Consider the following 19629-nt stretch of genomic DNA (forward strand, 5'->3'; position numbering starts at 1 on the left):
ATAATAATAATAATAATAATAATAATAATAATAATAATAATAATAATGTCTGGAAATAGACATTTGCAAGGAATTCTGTCTAAATGTAAAAAAATACATGCTAAAGAGGCGGACAAGGTTGAGCAATCACAAACATGAGCTCAGACACTCCTAGCAGTGAAATTTCAGTTTTGCATACATGTATATACAAAGTGAGGTTCCAAAAAAGCTAGTTACGCTATTTTAGGATAAAATTGCATGGATACATCTGGTATCTTTCTTTTGCTTGTGCACACAAAAATCAACAGCAACTTGATTTAAGTTTTTTTTAATTAGTTCTTTGAACTTGACATATTAAGCTGGGCCTGAGACAGATCTCTATTAATTAGGTTTCATGTAAGTGACTTTTAAAAGTGTAATGGTCCTCTAATCCATTTGAAATGGAAATTATAAATTGTTTCATTTGCATTTATAGGAGTTTGGGTTCATTATTCTGTATGGGTAGGACAGATTACACATTTCAAAACGACCATATTGGCTACCTTTCATGAACAGGTAAAGACTGAAGTCTTTACAAAATCATGGCATTATAACATCACAGAACATGCATCAAGATTCTAACAAAGTGGTGTTATAATCACTGTGTGACATATTCCTTTGGCAAAACGACCTGAGAAATCAAGATGTGTCTTTGGTATTTTAAATTAATTCCCAAACTTTGGTGGGTAACTAAGAGCTTCAGCTCTTCCAAAGGCTGCCCGAGCCTGCTTACAGGCTAGCCTGTAGTTACTTTGCATTACTCAAATATATATGCAACAAAAATCTGAAATTGTATTCAAGCTGATGTAGAATGATCTACTGTTTTTTCCACATCAGGTTTAATGCAATTTAATACATATATATTTGCACAATAGAGTAGTGAGCAGCACTGGCATAGTGGTTTAGAGCAGGTGCATTCTAATTTGGAGGAACCGGGTTTGATTCCCTGCTCTGCCGCTTCAGCTGTGGAGGCTTATCTGGGGAATTCAGATTAGCCTGTGCACTCCCACACACACCTTGGGCTAGTCACAGCTTTTTGGAGCTCTCTCAGCCTCACCCACCTCACAGTGTGTTTGTTGTGAGGGGGGGAAGGGAAAGGAGATTGTAAGCCCCTTTGAGTCTCCTACAAGAGAGAAAGGGGGGACATAAATCCAAACTCCTCTTCTTCTAGTAATGAGCCCTACCATCTGCAATAGTTATATCACCAACCCCCTAAGAAATAGTTTTTAGATGCAGCCAGTTACCACTGGTATTACTTACCACTGGTATTACCACCCATCCTGCTATTTATGGCTTTTAAATAATGCTAAGTTAAGCAGGCCTGCCTTGGGCAGCCAGGCTAGCCTAATGCCACCAGTTATGGGAGACCACCAAGGAAGTCCAGAGTTGCTTTGCAGAGGCAGGCAATGGCAAACCACTTCTGAACATTTTTTTTGGCTTGAAAACCCTATATGTTCACTATGTCAGCTGTGACTTTACCCCCCCCCCCCCAAAAAAAAAGGCTACACAATCTTATACTGACTTCTCTACAGGGAGAATACATGCAAGTGGAGTTGGTAATCCACACGACTGTTCATCAGAAGTGGTCATCTTACAACAGATTTCACACCCTGAATTACTTCTTCAGAAGCTGGGCAATTTACACAGCCACTGAAGTACACACAGTGCAGTTATCTTCTTTACCTTGAGGGATCATGTATCTTGGGTCTTTGCTGCATGTTAAATTATTCATAAATGCTCCCTGAAAGTTAGAATTCTGATACATGCACTATGTGAAATCAATTAAGTCTTATTTGCAGCTCATTAGCATTTTATAAGGGCACAATTTTAATACTGCATTTGAAGTTTCCATTAGTTTAACTAGTGGGAGGAGATTTTTAAAGAACTGGAACACATCCTACCTTGCCCTGCCATCCCACAGAGCCTCCTGTGACTCCCTCCCTTGAAATAAATAATTTGGGGAAAGGACACCCTCACCGACAAAAAAATAACTATGTGAGTGGAAGCTGCAGAAGAAGAAAAAAGGACTACAGAGGCCATCTTCTGTCAAATGTGTTATGATTAGTACAAACCACTGGATTGGGCAGAAGATCTGGAAACTAATTTGTTTTTAAATACATTATTCTGGGAAGAAGAGACCATGTTAGGTTTTGTAATGTAGTCCGCAGGTCTTGACAAAGAATATCTAATGTTCCGCGTCCAAAATCATGAATCATTTTTCAGAGAAAGGTCACATTTTAGTATATTTGAAATATTTTATGCTCATGCTAAAGGCCATGTTGTACATTACATGTTTAAGTGTACATTTAAGATGTTTTCAGAGTACCCCTCAAGTGTGAATGTAAACACACATGTACTATACTATACTAATCCAAGACTCCTTGCTAAAGGTTGCTAGGCATCTTCAGTGAATTTAAGAATACATGTGGGTTTACTTAAGAGCAGCATCTGAAGCAAATAGTGATACATAAATTTAACAGAGGTCTCATAAGTACAGTGACAGATGCTCCCACTGTCTCTTTCATTATTTGGATGGAAAACTGCACTTCCTGACAGCTCACAGGTTACTGTGCTCATAGACCAATGCAAATGGTTGTGAAATGAGGAAAGGACAGTGGAAGTGGTTGTGGAACAGACAAACAGTATGGAAAGGAGCTCAAGGGAAATCTCAAACAAGGGATGGCTGCCTGGAAAACCAAGGGTCCAAAGCTTACAGCCTCCACAGAAGTCCCTACTTCTACGCTGCTTTTGGAAAAGCATCCTAAAGAGGCAAAAAGGAGAGAAAAGGAGTCACAGAAACATCAGATCCATTTAAAGTAGAAAAGTCAGTTGTTTTTAAACAGGTAGCATTGGAAAAAAACATTTAAGCATAAGCATTTAGCATGTTGCCATATTGTTCCACCTGCAGCTAATATATAAAACTTTGAATTAATTACAAGGGTATCAGCCTAGGATGGCATTTGCTTTCTGAGAAACATACCGTTTCATCATCTTCTTCATCTTTTTCGTCTTCTAAGAAGCGGATTGCACTGACTCTGTTTACTGCCCTTTCATTCCACGTTTCATCTGATACTTCATTCACCAAGCTCTCCATTGCTCCACATCGGGGCAGGTTATCTGTAATGATGGAAGACAAGGAGCAGAAACACTAGTTTGTACATTAGAAGTTAAAGGTGAGAGACCAGTGTGGTGTAGTGGTTAGGAGTGGATTCTAATCTGGAGAACTGGGTTTGATTCCTCCTCATGAAGCTTTCTGGGTGACCTTGGATTAGTCACAGTTCTCTCAGAACTCTCTCAGCCCCATTTACCTCATAGGGTGTCTGTTGTGAGGAGAAGAAAGGAATGAGATTGTAAGCCACTCTGTGACTCCTTATGATTGAGCAAAACAGGTTATAAATCCAAGTACCTCCTTTTCTTCTGTTCAATGGATCAGGTGATGAAAACTGATAAAAACTAGACAATATTATATGACTGTCATTCAAAGCATTTTTTAAAATTACTTCATCAGTTACATATTCATCTCAGGTTTTCAATGAAACCCCTTAACATAGTTAGTTTCATATCAAGTTCATGCCTTCATCATACCTGGAAAAAATCAAACCAGAGGCTGATGCACAGAATTTTAGAGTTCCTGAAGGGCCGGCTGAGGGGGGAAGGAGAGTATGGGAAGAGATTTTCTGCCCCCACATGACCAAACAGAGGCCTGTCCAGAGTGTTTGTCCCCACCCCTCCCCGTGGTAGCTACGCCACTGCTCCCTGCAAAGCAGTTATCTGAGAGGTTAAATATTTATCAAAAAGATAATCTATTCTAAAATTAATCTTGGAACTCAGTTTAAATATAGGGAGTAATTGTTTGATGATTGATATCTTGTTAAAATAATTCATATAATTGTCCAAGTAATTACCCATTGAATATTTGATGAATTTAGTACCAAGCTAATTGAATTAATATAATCTTCAATGGGTTATTCCATTAAATTAAGTATGATCAATTCTGGAAAACTGGTCTTTGAAATTGCTGATAACTGCATGGGTAAGGGAAGAAGTTGTAGTAAATACATGTTCTAAGAGAGGCAATAATTGTGTGAGCACTGCGCTCTCTTCACTGACATCAGTTTTTTAAAATGAGCAACAGCAACAAATCTGGGTTCAAGATAATTTAAGGTATGTAAGAACATATCTGGACACCTTTATGTTATTCACCCTATCTTTATTTTAATTAATAATAACACATTTTGAGTTACTTTTACATTGGGTAACAGACCCCCAAACCCGATTTCATTTTTTTTCAAGTTAGACACCTGCTTAATATTTTTATGGGAAAATACAATGTTTAAGGAGCTAATCAATACAGACAATACATTCAGAGGATCTACTGAAAATATCTAGGTGCTTTTGCTTGAAAATGCAGAAGCATCTTTTAGCTATAATAATAAATGGAATAAGAATTTACAGATAAATATTAGGCAAGAAGAATTGCTTTGTCTAGACATAAACTGAAAATTGCTTTGTCTAGACATATTCAGAAGGTTAAAGGATAATTTTCTAAAGTGCTTGTTTCAGTCGCATTTTATTCCACATGGGTTGAATATGAATGTACAAGTCTGCTGTTGGAGATATGGATCATCTGGTGCTGATTTTCTTCATAGCTTTAGATGCTGCACAAAAATACACTATTTGTGTAATTTTGGGATTCAATAAATAAAAAATATGTTAAGTATCAGTTTACCTAACGATCCAAAGGTTATAATATTGGATTATGTTAAAGATAATATAACTCTGTGAGATTCGGAACTGGTGTTAATCAGTTGCTAGAATAATCTTTCCAGTCACTAAACTAACCCTTACTACTAGTTGCAGGGGTGGGGGCAGATTGACCACCTCAAAAAGACTGGTTAAATTCTGTTTGGAAAAATGTATTGCTTATTAAATTAACTTATCAAAAATCATTCAGAGACTCTTTCAGTATTTCACCTAAATTGATGGAACAATGTGTTATGTTCTAGAATGATAAGGGTATGGGAGAAACTGCTCCTTCTATTTTTATAAATTACTCTGAATAATTCTCTACATGGTATTTATATACTACAGGGATTATAGAATCAACATCATAAATCATTATTACATATAAAAAAGCAGGAATAGCTACAAGATATCTTCATGTCACAAGTTAACATTTTTTTTCTGCATTTTATTTAGCAAGTTTGGTAGAATGCATCACTTATAGTTAAACTGACAATTTATTTGTTCTCTGCTCATTTCACTGAAATGACCAGGGTGTTGGGGGTTTTTTGTTCGAGAGGTTAACCATGTTTTGATGCAGCAGTGATTTCCAAACTATGGCCTTTTCCGCATGCACAGCTCACTACAGATTTTCCAGTTGTCAAACCTTACAGAAACATTTTCTGTGAAACAGTTCCCCACACTTCATTTCCCTCTGTCATTTTGGGTTTTTTCTCCACTTGTCCCTTCAGCTCCATTTATTCCATATGCTACTGAAAATGTATCATGCTAGTTTCTCGACCTCAACATTACATCTAAAATTCCTTTTGAAAACGGAGGAGGAGGGGGAGGACAAATTGCTGAAGGGGATATTAGGCAACTACACAGGGCATGAATAAAGGCCATGTGTTTACACAAAATGGAAGGAAAAATCTACTGGTGCAGGCATCATACCTGAAGAAGAAACATGTACCCTCCCCACACTCACAAGGAACCACATTTTTGGCCAAATTAGAGGTGTAGCAACATACAATAATTATTGCGACATTCCTCTGTCAATTTCCTTGTTCCTAACTATGGACACAGTGTATCTTTGCCTCCACAATACATTGCTAATTCAATACAAACAATGACCTTTTATTAAAAAATTAATTTTTAAAAATTCCTTTCATAAGCAGAGGATTAAGGGGAGGAAAAATGGCTGAGGGGAAGTTGAGTGACTACACAGGGGCATAGATAAGGGCCAGGTTTTTGATTGGGTGAAGAAATAAAGACCATTTTAACATGACCACATCTTGCTGGCTCAAAAATGGAAAGGGAAAAAGAATATAGCGGTAAAAGTGCTCAGAATAATGAAGGAAGAAAAATGAAGAGAAAACGTTTCAGAAACCAAACAGAGGAAACAAGTATGGAATTAAAGGGGGGAAACATAGCATTTGGCAGCAAAACACATAGTAAACAACTCGTGCAGAAAAGACCTATATTTACCAGGCTCAGAAGGCATTTGAGGAAGTAAAACACATGTTAAGATCTTTTCTCCAATTTCAGGGTCTGTGTCTGTCTGGAATGTAAGCAAAGGCTGAGACTGGTTATCTGACAACCACAAAGCCTTCAGTTTCAAGCTAGTTAGCGACATGGGAAGATGCAGCAACCTAGAAAACAAAAGAAAGGCATTGTTTTTCTAAAAAGCCTTCTTTACATTGCTGCAGAGAACAAAACAAACAGAAGTCATGCTCTTTTTCCTTCTTTGCAGTAAAGCCTCCCCTCTCAATGGTGTTTGTATGAAGATGGAGATGTTTGCGACTGTTCTCTCCAACAGTTTATATATAGTATTCAGCACAGAATTTACAGTGTAATTCCCAGTTTCTTTAAAGAACAGCTCATCTGGACTATACTAGCTTATGATGAGCAGGAACATGCAACAGAAACACAAAACTGGGGCAGGTTATACAGTTGAGCTTATATAAGGCCCATATTTAGCACTGAAATGGCATCTCTTAGGATGAAAAGTTCAGGTCTTCCTCAGTTGGGTAGGTGGGTGGGTATGTATGTATGTACTTTATTTATAGGACATATTTGAGTCTCAAGGAATATAAAAATTACCAATGTAATGGGAACATACAACAAACACTATGGTAAGACTGAAATATAAAGATACCAAATGCAATAAAAACAGAATAAACTATGGCAAATGCAAAAAGTTGGATTTCAAGGGGTCATTGCATCTTGACATTCTTGCAAATTACATCAGGTAAAACAATGCAGAACAAACAATGAAAGCAAGATTGCTGATATTACATGTTATCACAATATGATGAAGACTTGGATCACATCTCTGTTCTATGTTAATGTGGGAACTGAGAGTGAATAATGGTGGCTTTCACAAAAATATTTTGTTCTACCTTCACTCCCCAACCACAACAACATGCTAAGTCCAAGCTTCCAAACAATGCACTAAGTACAAACTTGATGTATATGGTTTCCAGGGCTTTCCCCTTTGATTCAGCTCAAAGTGGGAATGGTGGAATGACTAAAGGTGAGCATCTGCATAAATGGCTGGCTCACAGCCAAATAATCTGCAGGGGGCACAGCTAAGTTTTGCCTTTAAAATGGCAAAACTAAGCTCTATATTTCTTTCACAGCTTTTTGTAAGGGAGAAAAGAGGAATGTGAAAGACTGCAACTAACCCTTTCAGTGTTTATTTTTCTCCTTCAAAAATGCTAAGAAGTTTTGGCTTAAAAAATCCTGAATAGGAATCTGAAACCATTCATCTCTGAACCCTAGTGTTTTAGATCAATCTCACTTAAAATTAAACTGTCAAATGTATCCCTTTTAAAAAGTTTGACAATTGTAATCACACTGGATCAGAAAAAAATTGGGGGGAGGGGGGTTGGTACAGTGAGATCTTACCTGTTCCCAGCTACATCCAGGACATGAAGTTCGGTGGCTTGAGATATCTCAGAAGGAATCCTAGATAACCGGTTGTCTCGTACTGAAAGCACATTTAAACTGCAACACCCACCAATCTGTTTTATGAAGAGAAGGAGACTAATTGCTGAACCAGTTTTAATGAGGTTTGTATGTAAAAGATATGAATACCATTAATACTAAGTCACCCAAGAAGAAGCTAGAATACATCTACTTTTGCAGTCAGTAATTGTTTCCACTAAGGGGCAGACTTGTAATTCTTGTTCTAATGTCTTTTCAGCTGTTCATCTATAGAATGTATCTTAAGATATTTTCAATAATATTTAATACTTCCTGATTTGGTTAGTATAGAGAATCAAAACTTGTCAGTTAGCACAAAAGAAAATTACATTACATTTCTTAATGGTTGGTCCAACAGTGCACTACTTCCTTAATTAAGTTACCCAAACTTATTTCTTCTTCCCACACATTATGGTTAATCAAGTGCTCAGGAATGCCTTCATATAAAGTGGGTGCAGCTCTGAAAATGAATGACCAAACTATTCAGTTTAGATTCCATGTCAGTTGAAAGCACTTGCCTTGTCAGTTCAATGTACCTACACTGCAGGTGACTAATTAGCAACTACTTGTACTTGTCAAACCTCTGAACATTTCCTGCATGGTAAATAGTGAGATTAGCGCTTACACTGCCCTTACAAACAATACCTTCAGTATATTTATGAACAGTGGGTTGAATCCAAAGACCTTTTACCATCAGTGGAAGGGTCCCCCCAACCAATTCCCACCTTCCACTGCAGGTCCTGATTTTGGGCCTCCCACATGGCTCCCAAGGGTCATCCCTAGGAGATACATTTGGGGAAGTTTAGTAAATGCTGGTAGGAGTGGGGAAAAAAAGTTTAGATTCACAGGAGGGAATGCTTTCCACTGGTGGATTCAGTCCTTTAGATCCAACCATAACATACATATTCAAAGATTACTGCCATTTATTGACTCCAAAAATGAGGCTAATTAGATGAGCTTCGTTTAAATCAACAACTCAAGGACAGACATATTCCTGCTTTATTTGTACTTTACAAGTTGTAAAGAAAGCAGTTCCTAAAACAACGATCCTAAACTGACTTAGTTATGTTCTACTGAAATCAAACCTTTATTCCAAGTAAACACATACAATTTTGAGACATACTTTGTAAAGTTAATATGCTGAGAATCCTGCTTCATCTCCCCCCCCCATATATCAATTTCTATGGTAGATATTCACTTAATGTTTTAGCTGTTAAGAAAAACACATTTTGAAATTAACACTAACACTAACACAGAACTAAGATATTCTCCAATTAAGAATAAACCAGAAGTTACCAGGTTGGATTGGGGATATCCAAAAAGACCCCAACCACTCACAAATTCCAGGAGTAATGAATATTTATCTCCTTGAATTCTGGGAGAATTTCAGACACCAGGAATCGAGAAACAGGAAGCAAAATTTGGAGGCCAGATCTACCCACAGGAAAGACTGGCTCTTTAAAATTTTAAGGGACTGGAGTATCTGGCTGTTTGGCAAGACCAGTTTCTTTCCTCCCTTTCGCTCTTTGCTCCTGCTTCCAGTGGGGGATGGGAAAATAGGAGAAAACTGCTAAATTGGACTCAACTTTTGAGCAATCCTCCCTCCTAAATACTTTTTTAAAAATCCCAGAACAGCAAGGAGAATTCGAAAAAGTCAGAGTAACAAAAAGCAAGCATTTCCCAAAATCTGGATCTAAAATTAATCCAAAAATTATTTATGTGCACACCCCTAACTAAATCAGATTCTATGCCCTTCAAGTCAATTCAAGTTGATTAGCATTATTTGATAAAGGACTTCAATAAGTCAAGCCTTCTCAAGAAACGTATGAGTATAACACACATAACATTTCTATTATTAAGTTTCTATCCCCCAAAACTCAAACCAACATTTCCTCTGTAGTTATTACCAATGCCAATTACCAGCTGGAAAGGGGAACACATTATTTCAAGGAGTGCACAATCCTTTAATCATTAAGCCACATGAAAGCCACACCAAGCCCGGGTTCAGGCTCTATAATTACAGCTTCGAATGGTTCATTAAATGCTAACTAGGGGAGCCAATTCAATTTTGGTTGAAACTAGTTTTCATCTCTCTTTTTTTTACTTTATAAAAAGAAATCCTTCTCACCACATATACGCTTTCACCATATTTTCATATTTGCAACTTTTGCCAACAAATATTCCAGCTTTTATTGACTACTGAAATGAGCGCTTTCTTTCTTATATTCATGCAAGGGATTGATTAGCACTGAAAGAGCGGTCAAGAATGTCACACGTTATATTTTAAGGTACCAACCCAGCGGCGAGCAACCGTGCACTAAAATTTCTGAGGTGCTATATTAACAAAAATATCCACTGTCTGTTTAATTGGTGTGTCTCTAAAATGAAAAACAAAACAAAACCCTGAGAGCAATTAGTCTGGTTAGTGAATGTTAGATGAGTTGGCAAATGATGCCCTGTTGTATACAAGCAGTATTTGCTTTGAACGATTCTGTCTTGGGAACGTAAGCGGAATGAGTTTTGGCCATGCAGCCTTCTTGAGAGCATCCCACCCACTTATGGCTAGAAACTCCCAGACTTCAGGGGAAGGGACAATGAAAGTGCAGAGGTGGAGCCAGCCAGTTTGAATCATGCATTGGAAGCAGTCAGATGAAAGGAACCGGTGAAACTGTGGACGGAACAATACTTACAAGGTTTACAAGAGTTTACCTGACTCAATTTTTCCAAGCAGCTAACAATTAAGAAAAACACAAGAGACAGTTGTTTGATTTCAGCAGTCACTATTTATATGGACTGGACAGTACCAAGAACACACATACAAAATACCCATGATGAAACAGATATTTTTCTATGTGAGAATTCAAAGAGTTCATTAAATTTACTTAGCTGAACATCAGCACAGAGAGGGCTTCAGAAATTTTATGCTGGGCACTTGGCTGGTCACCAAGCCTCTGTTTAGCACATGCTGCCCTTCTATACACTCATCGCATACAAAGTTAGTTACCTCTGGACCCCACAGAGAGAGTTTATGCTGGCTCCTGTGATGAATCAAAGTGCGGGGCAGCAAGTCCACAGCAAAAAAATATTTATCTCACTATGAGGCCAGATAATAAAACAACCCATTTCCCCTGTGCTGAATTTGCTTACATGCATCCTACATTAAGTTACAAAGTACTACCCCTGTGGTAAACAGTCATGTGCCATTCTACTACGTGATTTCTGCAAGGACACCCACAGATAGTTACGCCACGTCTTTATAAAGTTCTTTGGCATTTTTTTTCTTATGAGAAAGTTGTCTATGTATTTCCCTTGCCAGATTCGCATTTTACTGCCTTTTCTAAATGCCCGTGAATACACCACATTCTTGAGGGCTAGAGCTACATGCCACGCTCCAAATACCCCAATTCTGGTGGTCAGCAGTAAAACAAAAGTGGCATGCACATGCTGAATACAAAGCTCTGCCTATTTTATAAGGTTAATGTGATAAGCTGACATTTTGTAACTTATTAAAAGATTTGACAAGATTGTCAAAAATGTGATTGTCATTAAAAGCTATATATTTCAGATCTGAAAATTACTCAAGGAGATTCTCAAGGATAAATCCCTGATAATTATGTTGCACTAAAAACGGTGCCCATAACTAGGATGCACTGAAGTTTCTTTTAATTTCATTATGTTTAAGCATGAACCCAAAAAACCCTCTCAAAGCTCAGAAGGGAACACACAAAACAGTTTGGCATGTTAAGTTATACCACAACTAAAATTAAAATAGTGGTTGATTTTTTAAAAAAATCATTCCATGTCCAGGATATTTTGCTTTTACACAGAGGAAACAGCCACAGACAATGGCAGTAAAGAAAGTATGCAAAAGCATTTACAGCCATAAAAATATTAATAAAATATTAAAAACAAAAAACCTTCCTCCAGAATTTAAGACATCTATTCCATGCTGTAAAAAAACTGCAATAACACAACTCAAGGACTAATGAGAGACAGAAAAAAGCAGCAACAAATACTAAGTAGTGTGGATTTAAAATCCTGCAACTTGTGTGTCATACTTCCTTTGTCTTTCAGCACATCAAAGGAACTCTGTTCACATTATTTTTGACAATGTTCCATTAGTCATAACAGCCAATTACTCACGTGGTTCTCTGGAGAAGTAGAATATAAATTTACTAAAAGTTCTATCTATATTTATTTATTACATTTATATTTCACTTTTCTCTCCGATGGAAACTCAAAAGTGGCTTACAACATTCTCCCTTTCTATATCTCATTTTAACAACAACCCTGTGAGATAGGCCCTTTCCGCACAGGCACTGGGGGGGTGCGTCGGCATAGTTTATGCCGGCGCACCCCCGCGGGACCGTTCGCATGGACGGTCCCACTGGAAGTGGCGGCGGCAGCACAGCCTTCGCACAGACTGAACCGCTCCCAAACGCTCCTTACCTCCAGTCACCTTCTGTCGCATTGTGGAGGCCAGGGAACACGCCCCTGCTTGCCAGAGCGCCGACGCTGGAGAATGAGGCCAGGGGGAGTGTCTCCTGGCCTGCACAATGCGACAGAAGGTGACCGTTTGGGAGGGCTGGGAGAGAAACGCCGGCTTCCACCCGGTGCCATTCACATGGCACCGAATGGAAGCCGGCGTTTCCAAAATACCTCGCTCCCTGAGCGAGAATAAAAAACACAGTTTGGGCGGGAGCTGGGCGCAGCTGCAGCAGTCCCCACCAAAACACTGTTTTACCAGCCCACCGCCACCGCTTTTGGCCCGTGCGGAAAGGGCCATAGATTGGGTTGAGAGTGTGTGGCTGGGCCTAAGGTCATCCAGAGAGCTTCCATGATAGAGTTGGTATTCAAACCTCTCAGACCTCTCAGACCTGCTGACCATTACACCCCACCGGTGGTGAACACTGAATTAGTCCATTAATTCACACACAGTTCATTGGATACAAAGGCTTACTCAACTGGAAATCTGAACAGTTAGTATCCTTCATTGTATTTCCATTGCTCCTAATTTGGGAGAAGGAGGGGTTTTTTTAAGGGTTCACAATGCAGCTTGCTGCCTACCGAGAAATAAGACAGTTCAGATTACCATAATTTTTCACCTGTAATGCAAGAATGCAGGTTTACTGCATGTTATGTTGTAACCTGCGCTGAGACCTTTGGCTAATATTAGCCAAAGGTCTCAGCGCTATAAACAAATAAATAAACTCTGAATGGAAAGACACATCTTTTTTCCCCTTTCATAAAATACTCATTGGTGAAAGAGGGACCTAGGAAACGGGTAGCAATCTAAGAGCTTGTAGATATGTTCACTCTGCCCTTGCAACAAGCATTTTTGAAACAGCATCTCAGATATAATGCTAGAGCTTTCATGCCCGTGGGTATTTCATATCATTGGAACTTTTTAAAGATTTGGCCCCATGTCAAGAGTTCAATAGCATGCCTGCACTTAGTTTCTCCTGAGGTTCAAAACAGGTTGGATTGAAGGGACCTGACCCACACAGTGCCTGCTGAAATCCACCCACTAATTCCTATATGTCAAACCCCTTTGCTTTAAAAGCAACCAAAACCCATTTCCTTTGAACTCACCTGTCAAAATTCTGCCAGGGTTCCTAACACTTTACAGTAGAAGTTCTCATTATTACACTTTGTCATATTTCTGTAGGTAGCACTGATTACTATGATTAGCTGCAGCACGGCCTGAATGGCTGGTTTATGTAACATCTAACACAGTGAACACATTTCACCAGCAGACAGGATCTCAAGCTTTTCATGCCAACTATTTATGACATAATGAACTTAACGGGGAGGGGGGGGGGGGACTAGCCAACATCTGAAGTCCACATAGTGAACCAAATGTTCCAACTCCCCAACAGTTCAAACTAGCATTCAGTTGAGCTCCTGCATTGCCAATGTACAGAAAGAACACTAGTGACAAGCGGGGTTATGCAGTACTCCAGGGGCAGGAACAGAAGGTAAGCTAAGGTACTTGCATTAAGGCCTGTACTGGTGCCTTTCTATTCAGCAATGCACCACTGCTTGCTTCTTCGTTCTGGAGATGAGGGGGGGAAGGCCATTATAGCAGCACTTGTACTTAATTGCATGGTAGGAATGGGCAAGGAAGGAGAGAGAAAGGGGAGCTAAAAGCCCAGGGTTTTTTTTCCCCAGCACATAAATAGCACAAAATGCTGTGGTCTCTCATGCAGTTTGGTAGTGAGAATGCAAGTTATTTGAAACTTACCCCAAGGGAGCCAAACCCCAGAAATTTCCCCAACTTTTTCCAACACAGCAAGTATTTGGCTGAATATGCAGTTACACTACTTTTGCATTCAGACTCAGTTTGTGAGGCATAGTAGATAAAACAAACTGCAGATTGGGAAATCTCCAGCTTAAAATTAATCTCTGCCCACAAACTGGGTGGTTTTAGGCAAACCTCAAATATTGCATTGAAGGAATCATCACAGTAATGTAAATTACAGTTGTTCCAAGAATAAAAAAGCAAGCTGCTATCAAGCATTTGGAAAATGCTACAAAAATGTTTATTATATCTGCTTCCAACTGTCACCCCATCATGCACTGGGCTACAAAGATGTAGGGCAGAAAAAAAATGGAAAATTTTCCAGTGTAATTTTTCCATGGGACATTTACAATTTCTAAAGAGTAACTGTTTCATAAAAACAACAATGTATATGTGCCAGTGGTGATACAATATTAGGCAAGTTTAGCACTTTCAAAGTTGTAATGAATGTTTTTCAGCTAAACATCACTAGAAATTTTGAGAGAGTTTACACGTATGTTTTAATGATTTATAACTTGGGGCGGGAGGAGATAAGTATACAGAGTAATCCAAAATTTTTAAATGGTTCAATTAACCTGGCAAGATTTGAACTAGCCTAACCATCCAAAGCTAATATTCTCATTTATGCGTCTCTTCTCACATGGTGGAAATGATATTGCATTCATCAATCTGATACGAAACTAACCAGTAATGCAGATGCTGCTATGGGAAGGGACAGTGAAACAGGTGCTGAGTGACCTCTGTGGAAGAGATTTAAATTTGGTTGGTCCAAATGAGCGGACAACTACATAGATAGAATATCATGCTTAGTTCTTTGGGTGAGTTCAAATTACGCTGCAGTTCTATGAAGAGATTTTTTTTCAGTGGGCTTAGACAGGAGGAATTCTGCACAGGACTTAATTGTTAGTGTGTCAACAGCTTTCAGTGCCTTTACATTTAAGAGAAGCAATATAAGAGTAGTCCATGCTATACTGTCTTTAAATCTGAACAATTATTCCAATAAAATAATGTCCACATAAACCTTTGATTTTTAAAAATGTAATTCGTTAATCATACTTTTTTCCCTAAGCAAATGTTTCAGTTGAAGTATATTCATATTACTGGGACAAAGTTATTCTGAAAAATTTCTTTAATAGTGTACTTAATAATTATGCAAAATGAGATCATGTACTGGAAAGTTCTCTCACTTCATTTTTTTCTGGAGTATTCTATAGATTGTAGCTTATATACTTCAGTGTCACAGGAAAGTTAATGGAGAAAGCTACAGGCCACAGTCTAATCTACAATGAGGAGCAAGGCCTTGAAAATTCAAAACACGGAAAAGAGGCATCTCTCACTTGTAGCAAACTCTACCTCAAACTCTGAGGCCCTTTCCACACAGGCCAAGCGAGTGGGGGTGCACCGGCATAGTCAATGCTGGTGCACCCCCTGGGGCCATTTGCATGAATGGCCCCGGCTGCCCAGCAGCAAGGCATCTGCATGGGCTGCACAGTTCCCGGTGCCCTTTTACCTCCTGCCTGCTCCCATCATTTTGTGGAGGCTAGGGGACATGCCTCCATGGCCTTCACAGAGTGACAGGAACCGGCAGGAGTAAAAGGGGACTGGCAGCGGTGCAGAGAAAATGCCGGCTCCCACCCATAGCTGTTCACTCAGCACCAGATGGAAGTTTGCATTTTAAAAAAGATTCACTCAATGAATGAGTTGAGAAAACATTGTTGTGGGGGGAGGACGCAACTGCTGCTGCGCTGCAGCATCGGCAGCTGTGTGATCTTCTCCCCCACAACGGCATTTTTACCGGCCCCACATCAGTCTAAATGGCCCGTGCGAAACGGGCCTGAGCATTAATCAAAGACATAAATTCTCTTAATACCTGAACTGTGACTGCTAAATCATTCCTAGTACTGGTATTTACTGTTAATTCAGAAGAACAAAAATGTTACCAACAAAAGCATCCAATGCAAGTGTTCAAACATTAACTAGTAGATTCATGAGTAGGTAGAATTACAGCTGAAGATTAGGAACATTTGCTTCCACATAGTTTGCTATTCTCTTTCTTTGTTAATCTTGTTCTCTTTCTGCATTATTCACAATTACAGTTGAAGGCCCTTTTTTCTTATCAGTAAATTTTGCTCCTCTAAATCTTATATACAATGTTTTTAAAAAACTATGTTGAGAGTCCCCCTTCCCCAGAGTGAGTCAGAAGATGAAATTACTCCTGTCCGTCAAGGTCAGTGTTGTCTACTCAAACTGGCAGTGGCTCTCCAGGGTCTTAGGTGGAGACATTTCACATCATCTACTACCTGATTCTCATTTATTCATTCTGCTGGAGGTGGCAGGGATTGAACCTGGAACCTTCTCCACGCAAGAAGAAGAAGAAGAGTTTGGATTTATATCCCCCCTTTCTCTCCTGTAGGAGACTCAAAGGGGCTTACAATCTCCTTGCCCTTCCCCCCTCACAACAAACACCCTGTGAGGTGGGTGGGGCTGAGAGAGCTCCGAGAAACTGTGACTAGCCCAAGGTCACCCAGCTGGCATGCGTGGGAGTGCACAGGCTAATCTGAATTCCCCGGATAAACCTCCACAGCTCAGGCAGCAGAGCTGGGAATCAAACCCGGTTCCTCCAGATTAGATACACGAGCTCTTAACCTCCTACGCCACTGCTGCTCCGGCTGAGCCACAGCCCAATTACATTAAATCGCCAAAATGAAACGAGGATTTCTTATCTAAAATTTCTTCATTTTAACTGGCCAGAGGTCCTGGTACATTTTTGAGAATTCAAAGATGAAGTGCACTTCAGGTTTCCATTCTACTCTTCCACTCAGGAAGAGTCTATACCAATTACTTATTGTAAAGGGGCAGGGAGAGAATAGATGGTAACTAGAAAAGTAATATATATGTCTGGAACTAGGAAGATGCAAGAGGTTCTTGTCAGCTCAAAGACAGAAAGACAACTCCTCCCTCAAAATACCAAAGGGGAGGAAACAAGGCTAAAGAAAAAGTTACCAGCAAATTAATGTTCATCCAGATGGCAGATATTCCAGGTGAAACTACTGGGTCCCAAGGACAAAAAACCATCAAGGGTTGCTCTTGCTGTCCTTACTCAGCCTGTAGAATGTTCCAGCTGTCACTGGGCGACTCCCCCACTTCCATCCTTGCAAACACTTTCTGTTTCTGGATGCGGAATATTAATTTCTTCTTGCTGTTTTGACTTTCACACCATGTGTGGCTTTTCTTATTTATAGCACATGTTCATATTTTGCTTGAAGCAAATGTTAGCAATCAAACAGCCACTCTGGCAACAAAAAATCCAACAGATGCCTGTCTGCTGACATTTTTTTCCCCACTGCTTCACTCAGCAAGGAAGAACAGAGTTGTGGACAACAGAGTTGCTTTACTATACCAGAACAGCTTCTCCATAAACTAGAGAATGGGCTGACAGAAGAGTAACTTCACTCATCTGTTGGTTGTTTCCCCCCAATAGACCAACACAGCTACCCACCATTTTTGTCTCTGCTGTAATAAAAATGGCCCCACAGCAATTTTAAACATGTGTTACATTTCTAGTTGCTTATGTAAATCATGCCACAATCTATTGGACTCTCTCTCTCTCTCTCTCTCTCTCTCTCACACACACACACACACACACACACACACAACTTTCAGAGTGCATAATCACAGGCTCCTATCTTCCACAGCTAAGTTGTAGCCATGCAGAGGGGATACGCAAAGTACTCTAAGAAAAAAAAAAGTTCTAGAATAAGATTACCCATTTTCTAAGCACACCACATGGAAGTCACAGTGATGACCACATAGGTCCTGTGAGGGCTCTGAAGTTCATTGGTTTACCAAAGCAGATAGCACACAGTTCCTGCAGTGTACAACCTGCCTCCATCACTCCAGATTAATGCCTACGGTAAGTCACTTCAGTCAGCAACATACTGTCATTGTGAAAGCAAAACAAATTGATGATGCGGTTTTAAGGACCCAAGATGGCATCAATCTTCCATTCATTTCTTATCATCACCCTCCACAATATCAGAGCCTATGACCTTCAGGTGATTTTCCTATTGTTTTTAGCCACAAAAGGCTGAACACCTAATTAATGCTAATAATTGTGTAGGAGTTAAGGATATTATGGCAAAGCACAGTTATTTGAAGTTAACGTTCCAGAACACTGCTTTTGTAAAACAACTACCCTTTAGCTTTCCTTCTAACTTAAACCGTTAGATAAAATGGCAAAAGTTTTTCTAAGTGTAAAAAATCTGACAAACTCAAGAGCTGTCCATTTCACAACTGAGAAGTCCAAGATGGGTCAACTGTATTTTATTTTTGAGACGCCATCAAGCAAAACGCCAGCGACATTTGGTAGCAAATCTAAAGGCCTCTTCATTCTAGTCACATGCTATTAGCTTGCTGGTCTGAGTTCCTTGTTCATAGTTTCTCACACATACAAAGGTCCAGCTATTTCAGGTTTTACTGGAAAGTATAGTCAAATCTGTCACATACAATTCTAGCAGATAAATTCCATTCTTTCTATCCTGCCCCCCACTAACAGTGAGATCAAAGATATGGTGCTTACCTCTTTAGGTAAAGATACTAGTTTGTTTCTGTCAGCATTCAATATATTCAGTTTCTTTAGCCTTCCAATGGTTTTCGGCAAAGTCTGTTGGGATGCAAAGAAAACAACGTTAGTGATCATTATTAACACCAACAAATCTTCAACATAAGAAGTTTGTCTTGTAAAGAAAGGATAGAATAGCAAATATGAAGTGGTTTTCTGAGGGAGGCCATCATCCAACACACACCAGTTACTCTAAATAGGATTCTGCCCAGGAAACAAGAATTCTGTTTTTGTACTTGACATATGTTATATAAATTGTATGCCTTTGCTTGTCACACAATTTTCTATGCTTTGTTTCAGAAGATATTCTTTTTCATCACATGTTGAGAAGAATAATCGAAGTCCTTTTCAGTGTTTAGACCATTTATGTCCATACAAACATGAGAATGGAGAATGGGGACCAAGGCATACATTTCCACCTACAACAGCATCAGCCAGATTTTCTTTTGTTTTATAAGTATTTGGGAAATCTTGCCAGCTTATCTTTCCTTTTTTTTTCCACACTAAGGATTAAAAAAACCCTTCATGAAATAGGGAAAGAAACATTTCCCAGAACATGCTAATGTGAAAGGAAGCAAATAAATTGTACACTTTCCATCTCCTTGTGGTATATCATTGGCATATTAAGACTCAGGCTGAACACCCACATTTGAATTAATTTAAAGTCTCACCTTTCCAATAAAACCCATCAGTAACAATAAACTCATGAACACTCACACACAAGTTTCCAATTGACCTTCCTAGCTTGACCTTCCGATTGACCTTCCTAGCTTCCAATTGACCTTCCAAAACCCTTTCCTTAATCCCTGTCCTCAGAATTTTTTACAGTGACCCCAAGTTCAAATATTATGTGAGAAATTAAAAAAATAATGTTCTCCACCCCATAGTGGCTGGCATCTTCAGAGGTGGGAGGGAGGGGGAGGGGGGGAGGGGGGGGAGGGGTGGCGTGAAAGGGGAGTGAGGGAGAGGAGGGAGTAAG

General features: G+C 39.3%; 1 protein-coding gene across 1 annotated transcript in view; it reads right to left on the reverse strand.

Annotated features, from left to right (window-relative positions):
* Positions 1-19629, reverse strand: part of LRRC1 (leucine rich repeat containing 1) — a 462254-nt gene that overhangs the window by 27900 nt on the left and 414725 nt on the right. The window contains exons 10-13 of the mRNA XM_048497120.1: positions 18609-18692; positions 7651-7766; positions 6229-6392; positions 2999-3135 (exon numbers count right to left, since the gene is read on the reverse strand). Coding sequence (XP_048353077.1) covers positions 2999-3135; positions 6229-6392; positions 7651-7766; positions 18609-18692 — 501 coding nt within the window. The remainder of the gene's footprint in view (positions 1-2998; positions 3136-6228; positions 6393-7650; positions 7767-18608; positions 18693-19629) is intronic.

The sequence above is a fragment of the Sphaerodactylus townsendi genome, linkage group LG01 (genome assembly GCF_021028975.2).
Source record: "Sphaerodactylus townsendi isolate TG3544 linkage group LG01, MPM_Stown_v2.3, whole genome shotgun sequence".
Classification (NCBI taxonomy): domain Eukaryota; kingdom Metazoa; phylum Chordata; class Lepidosauria; order Squamata; family Sphaerodactylidae; genus Sphaerodactylus; species Sphaerodactylus townsendi.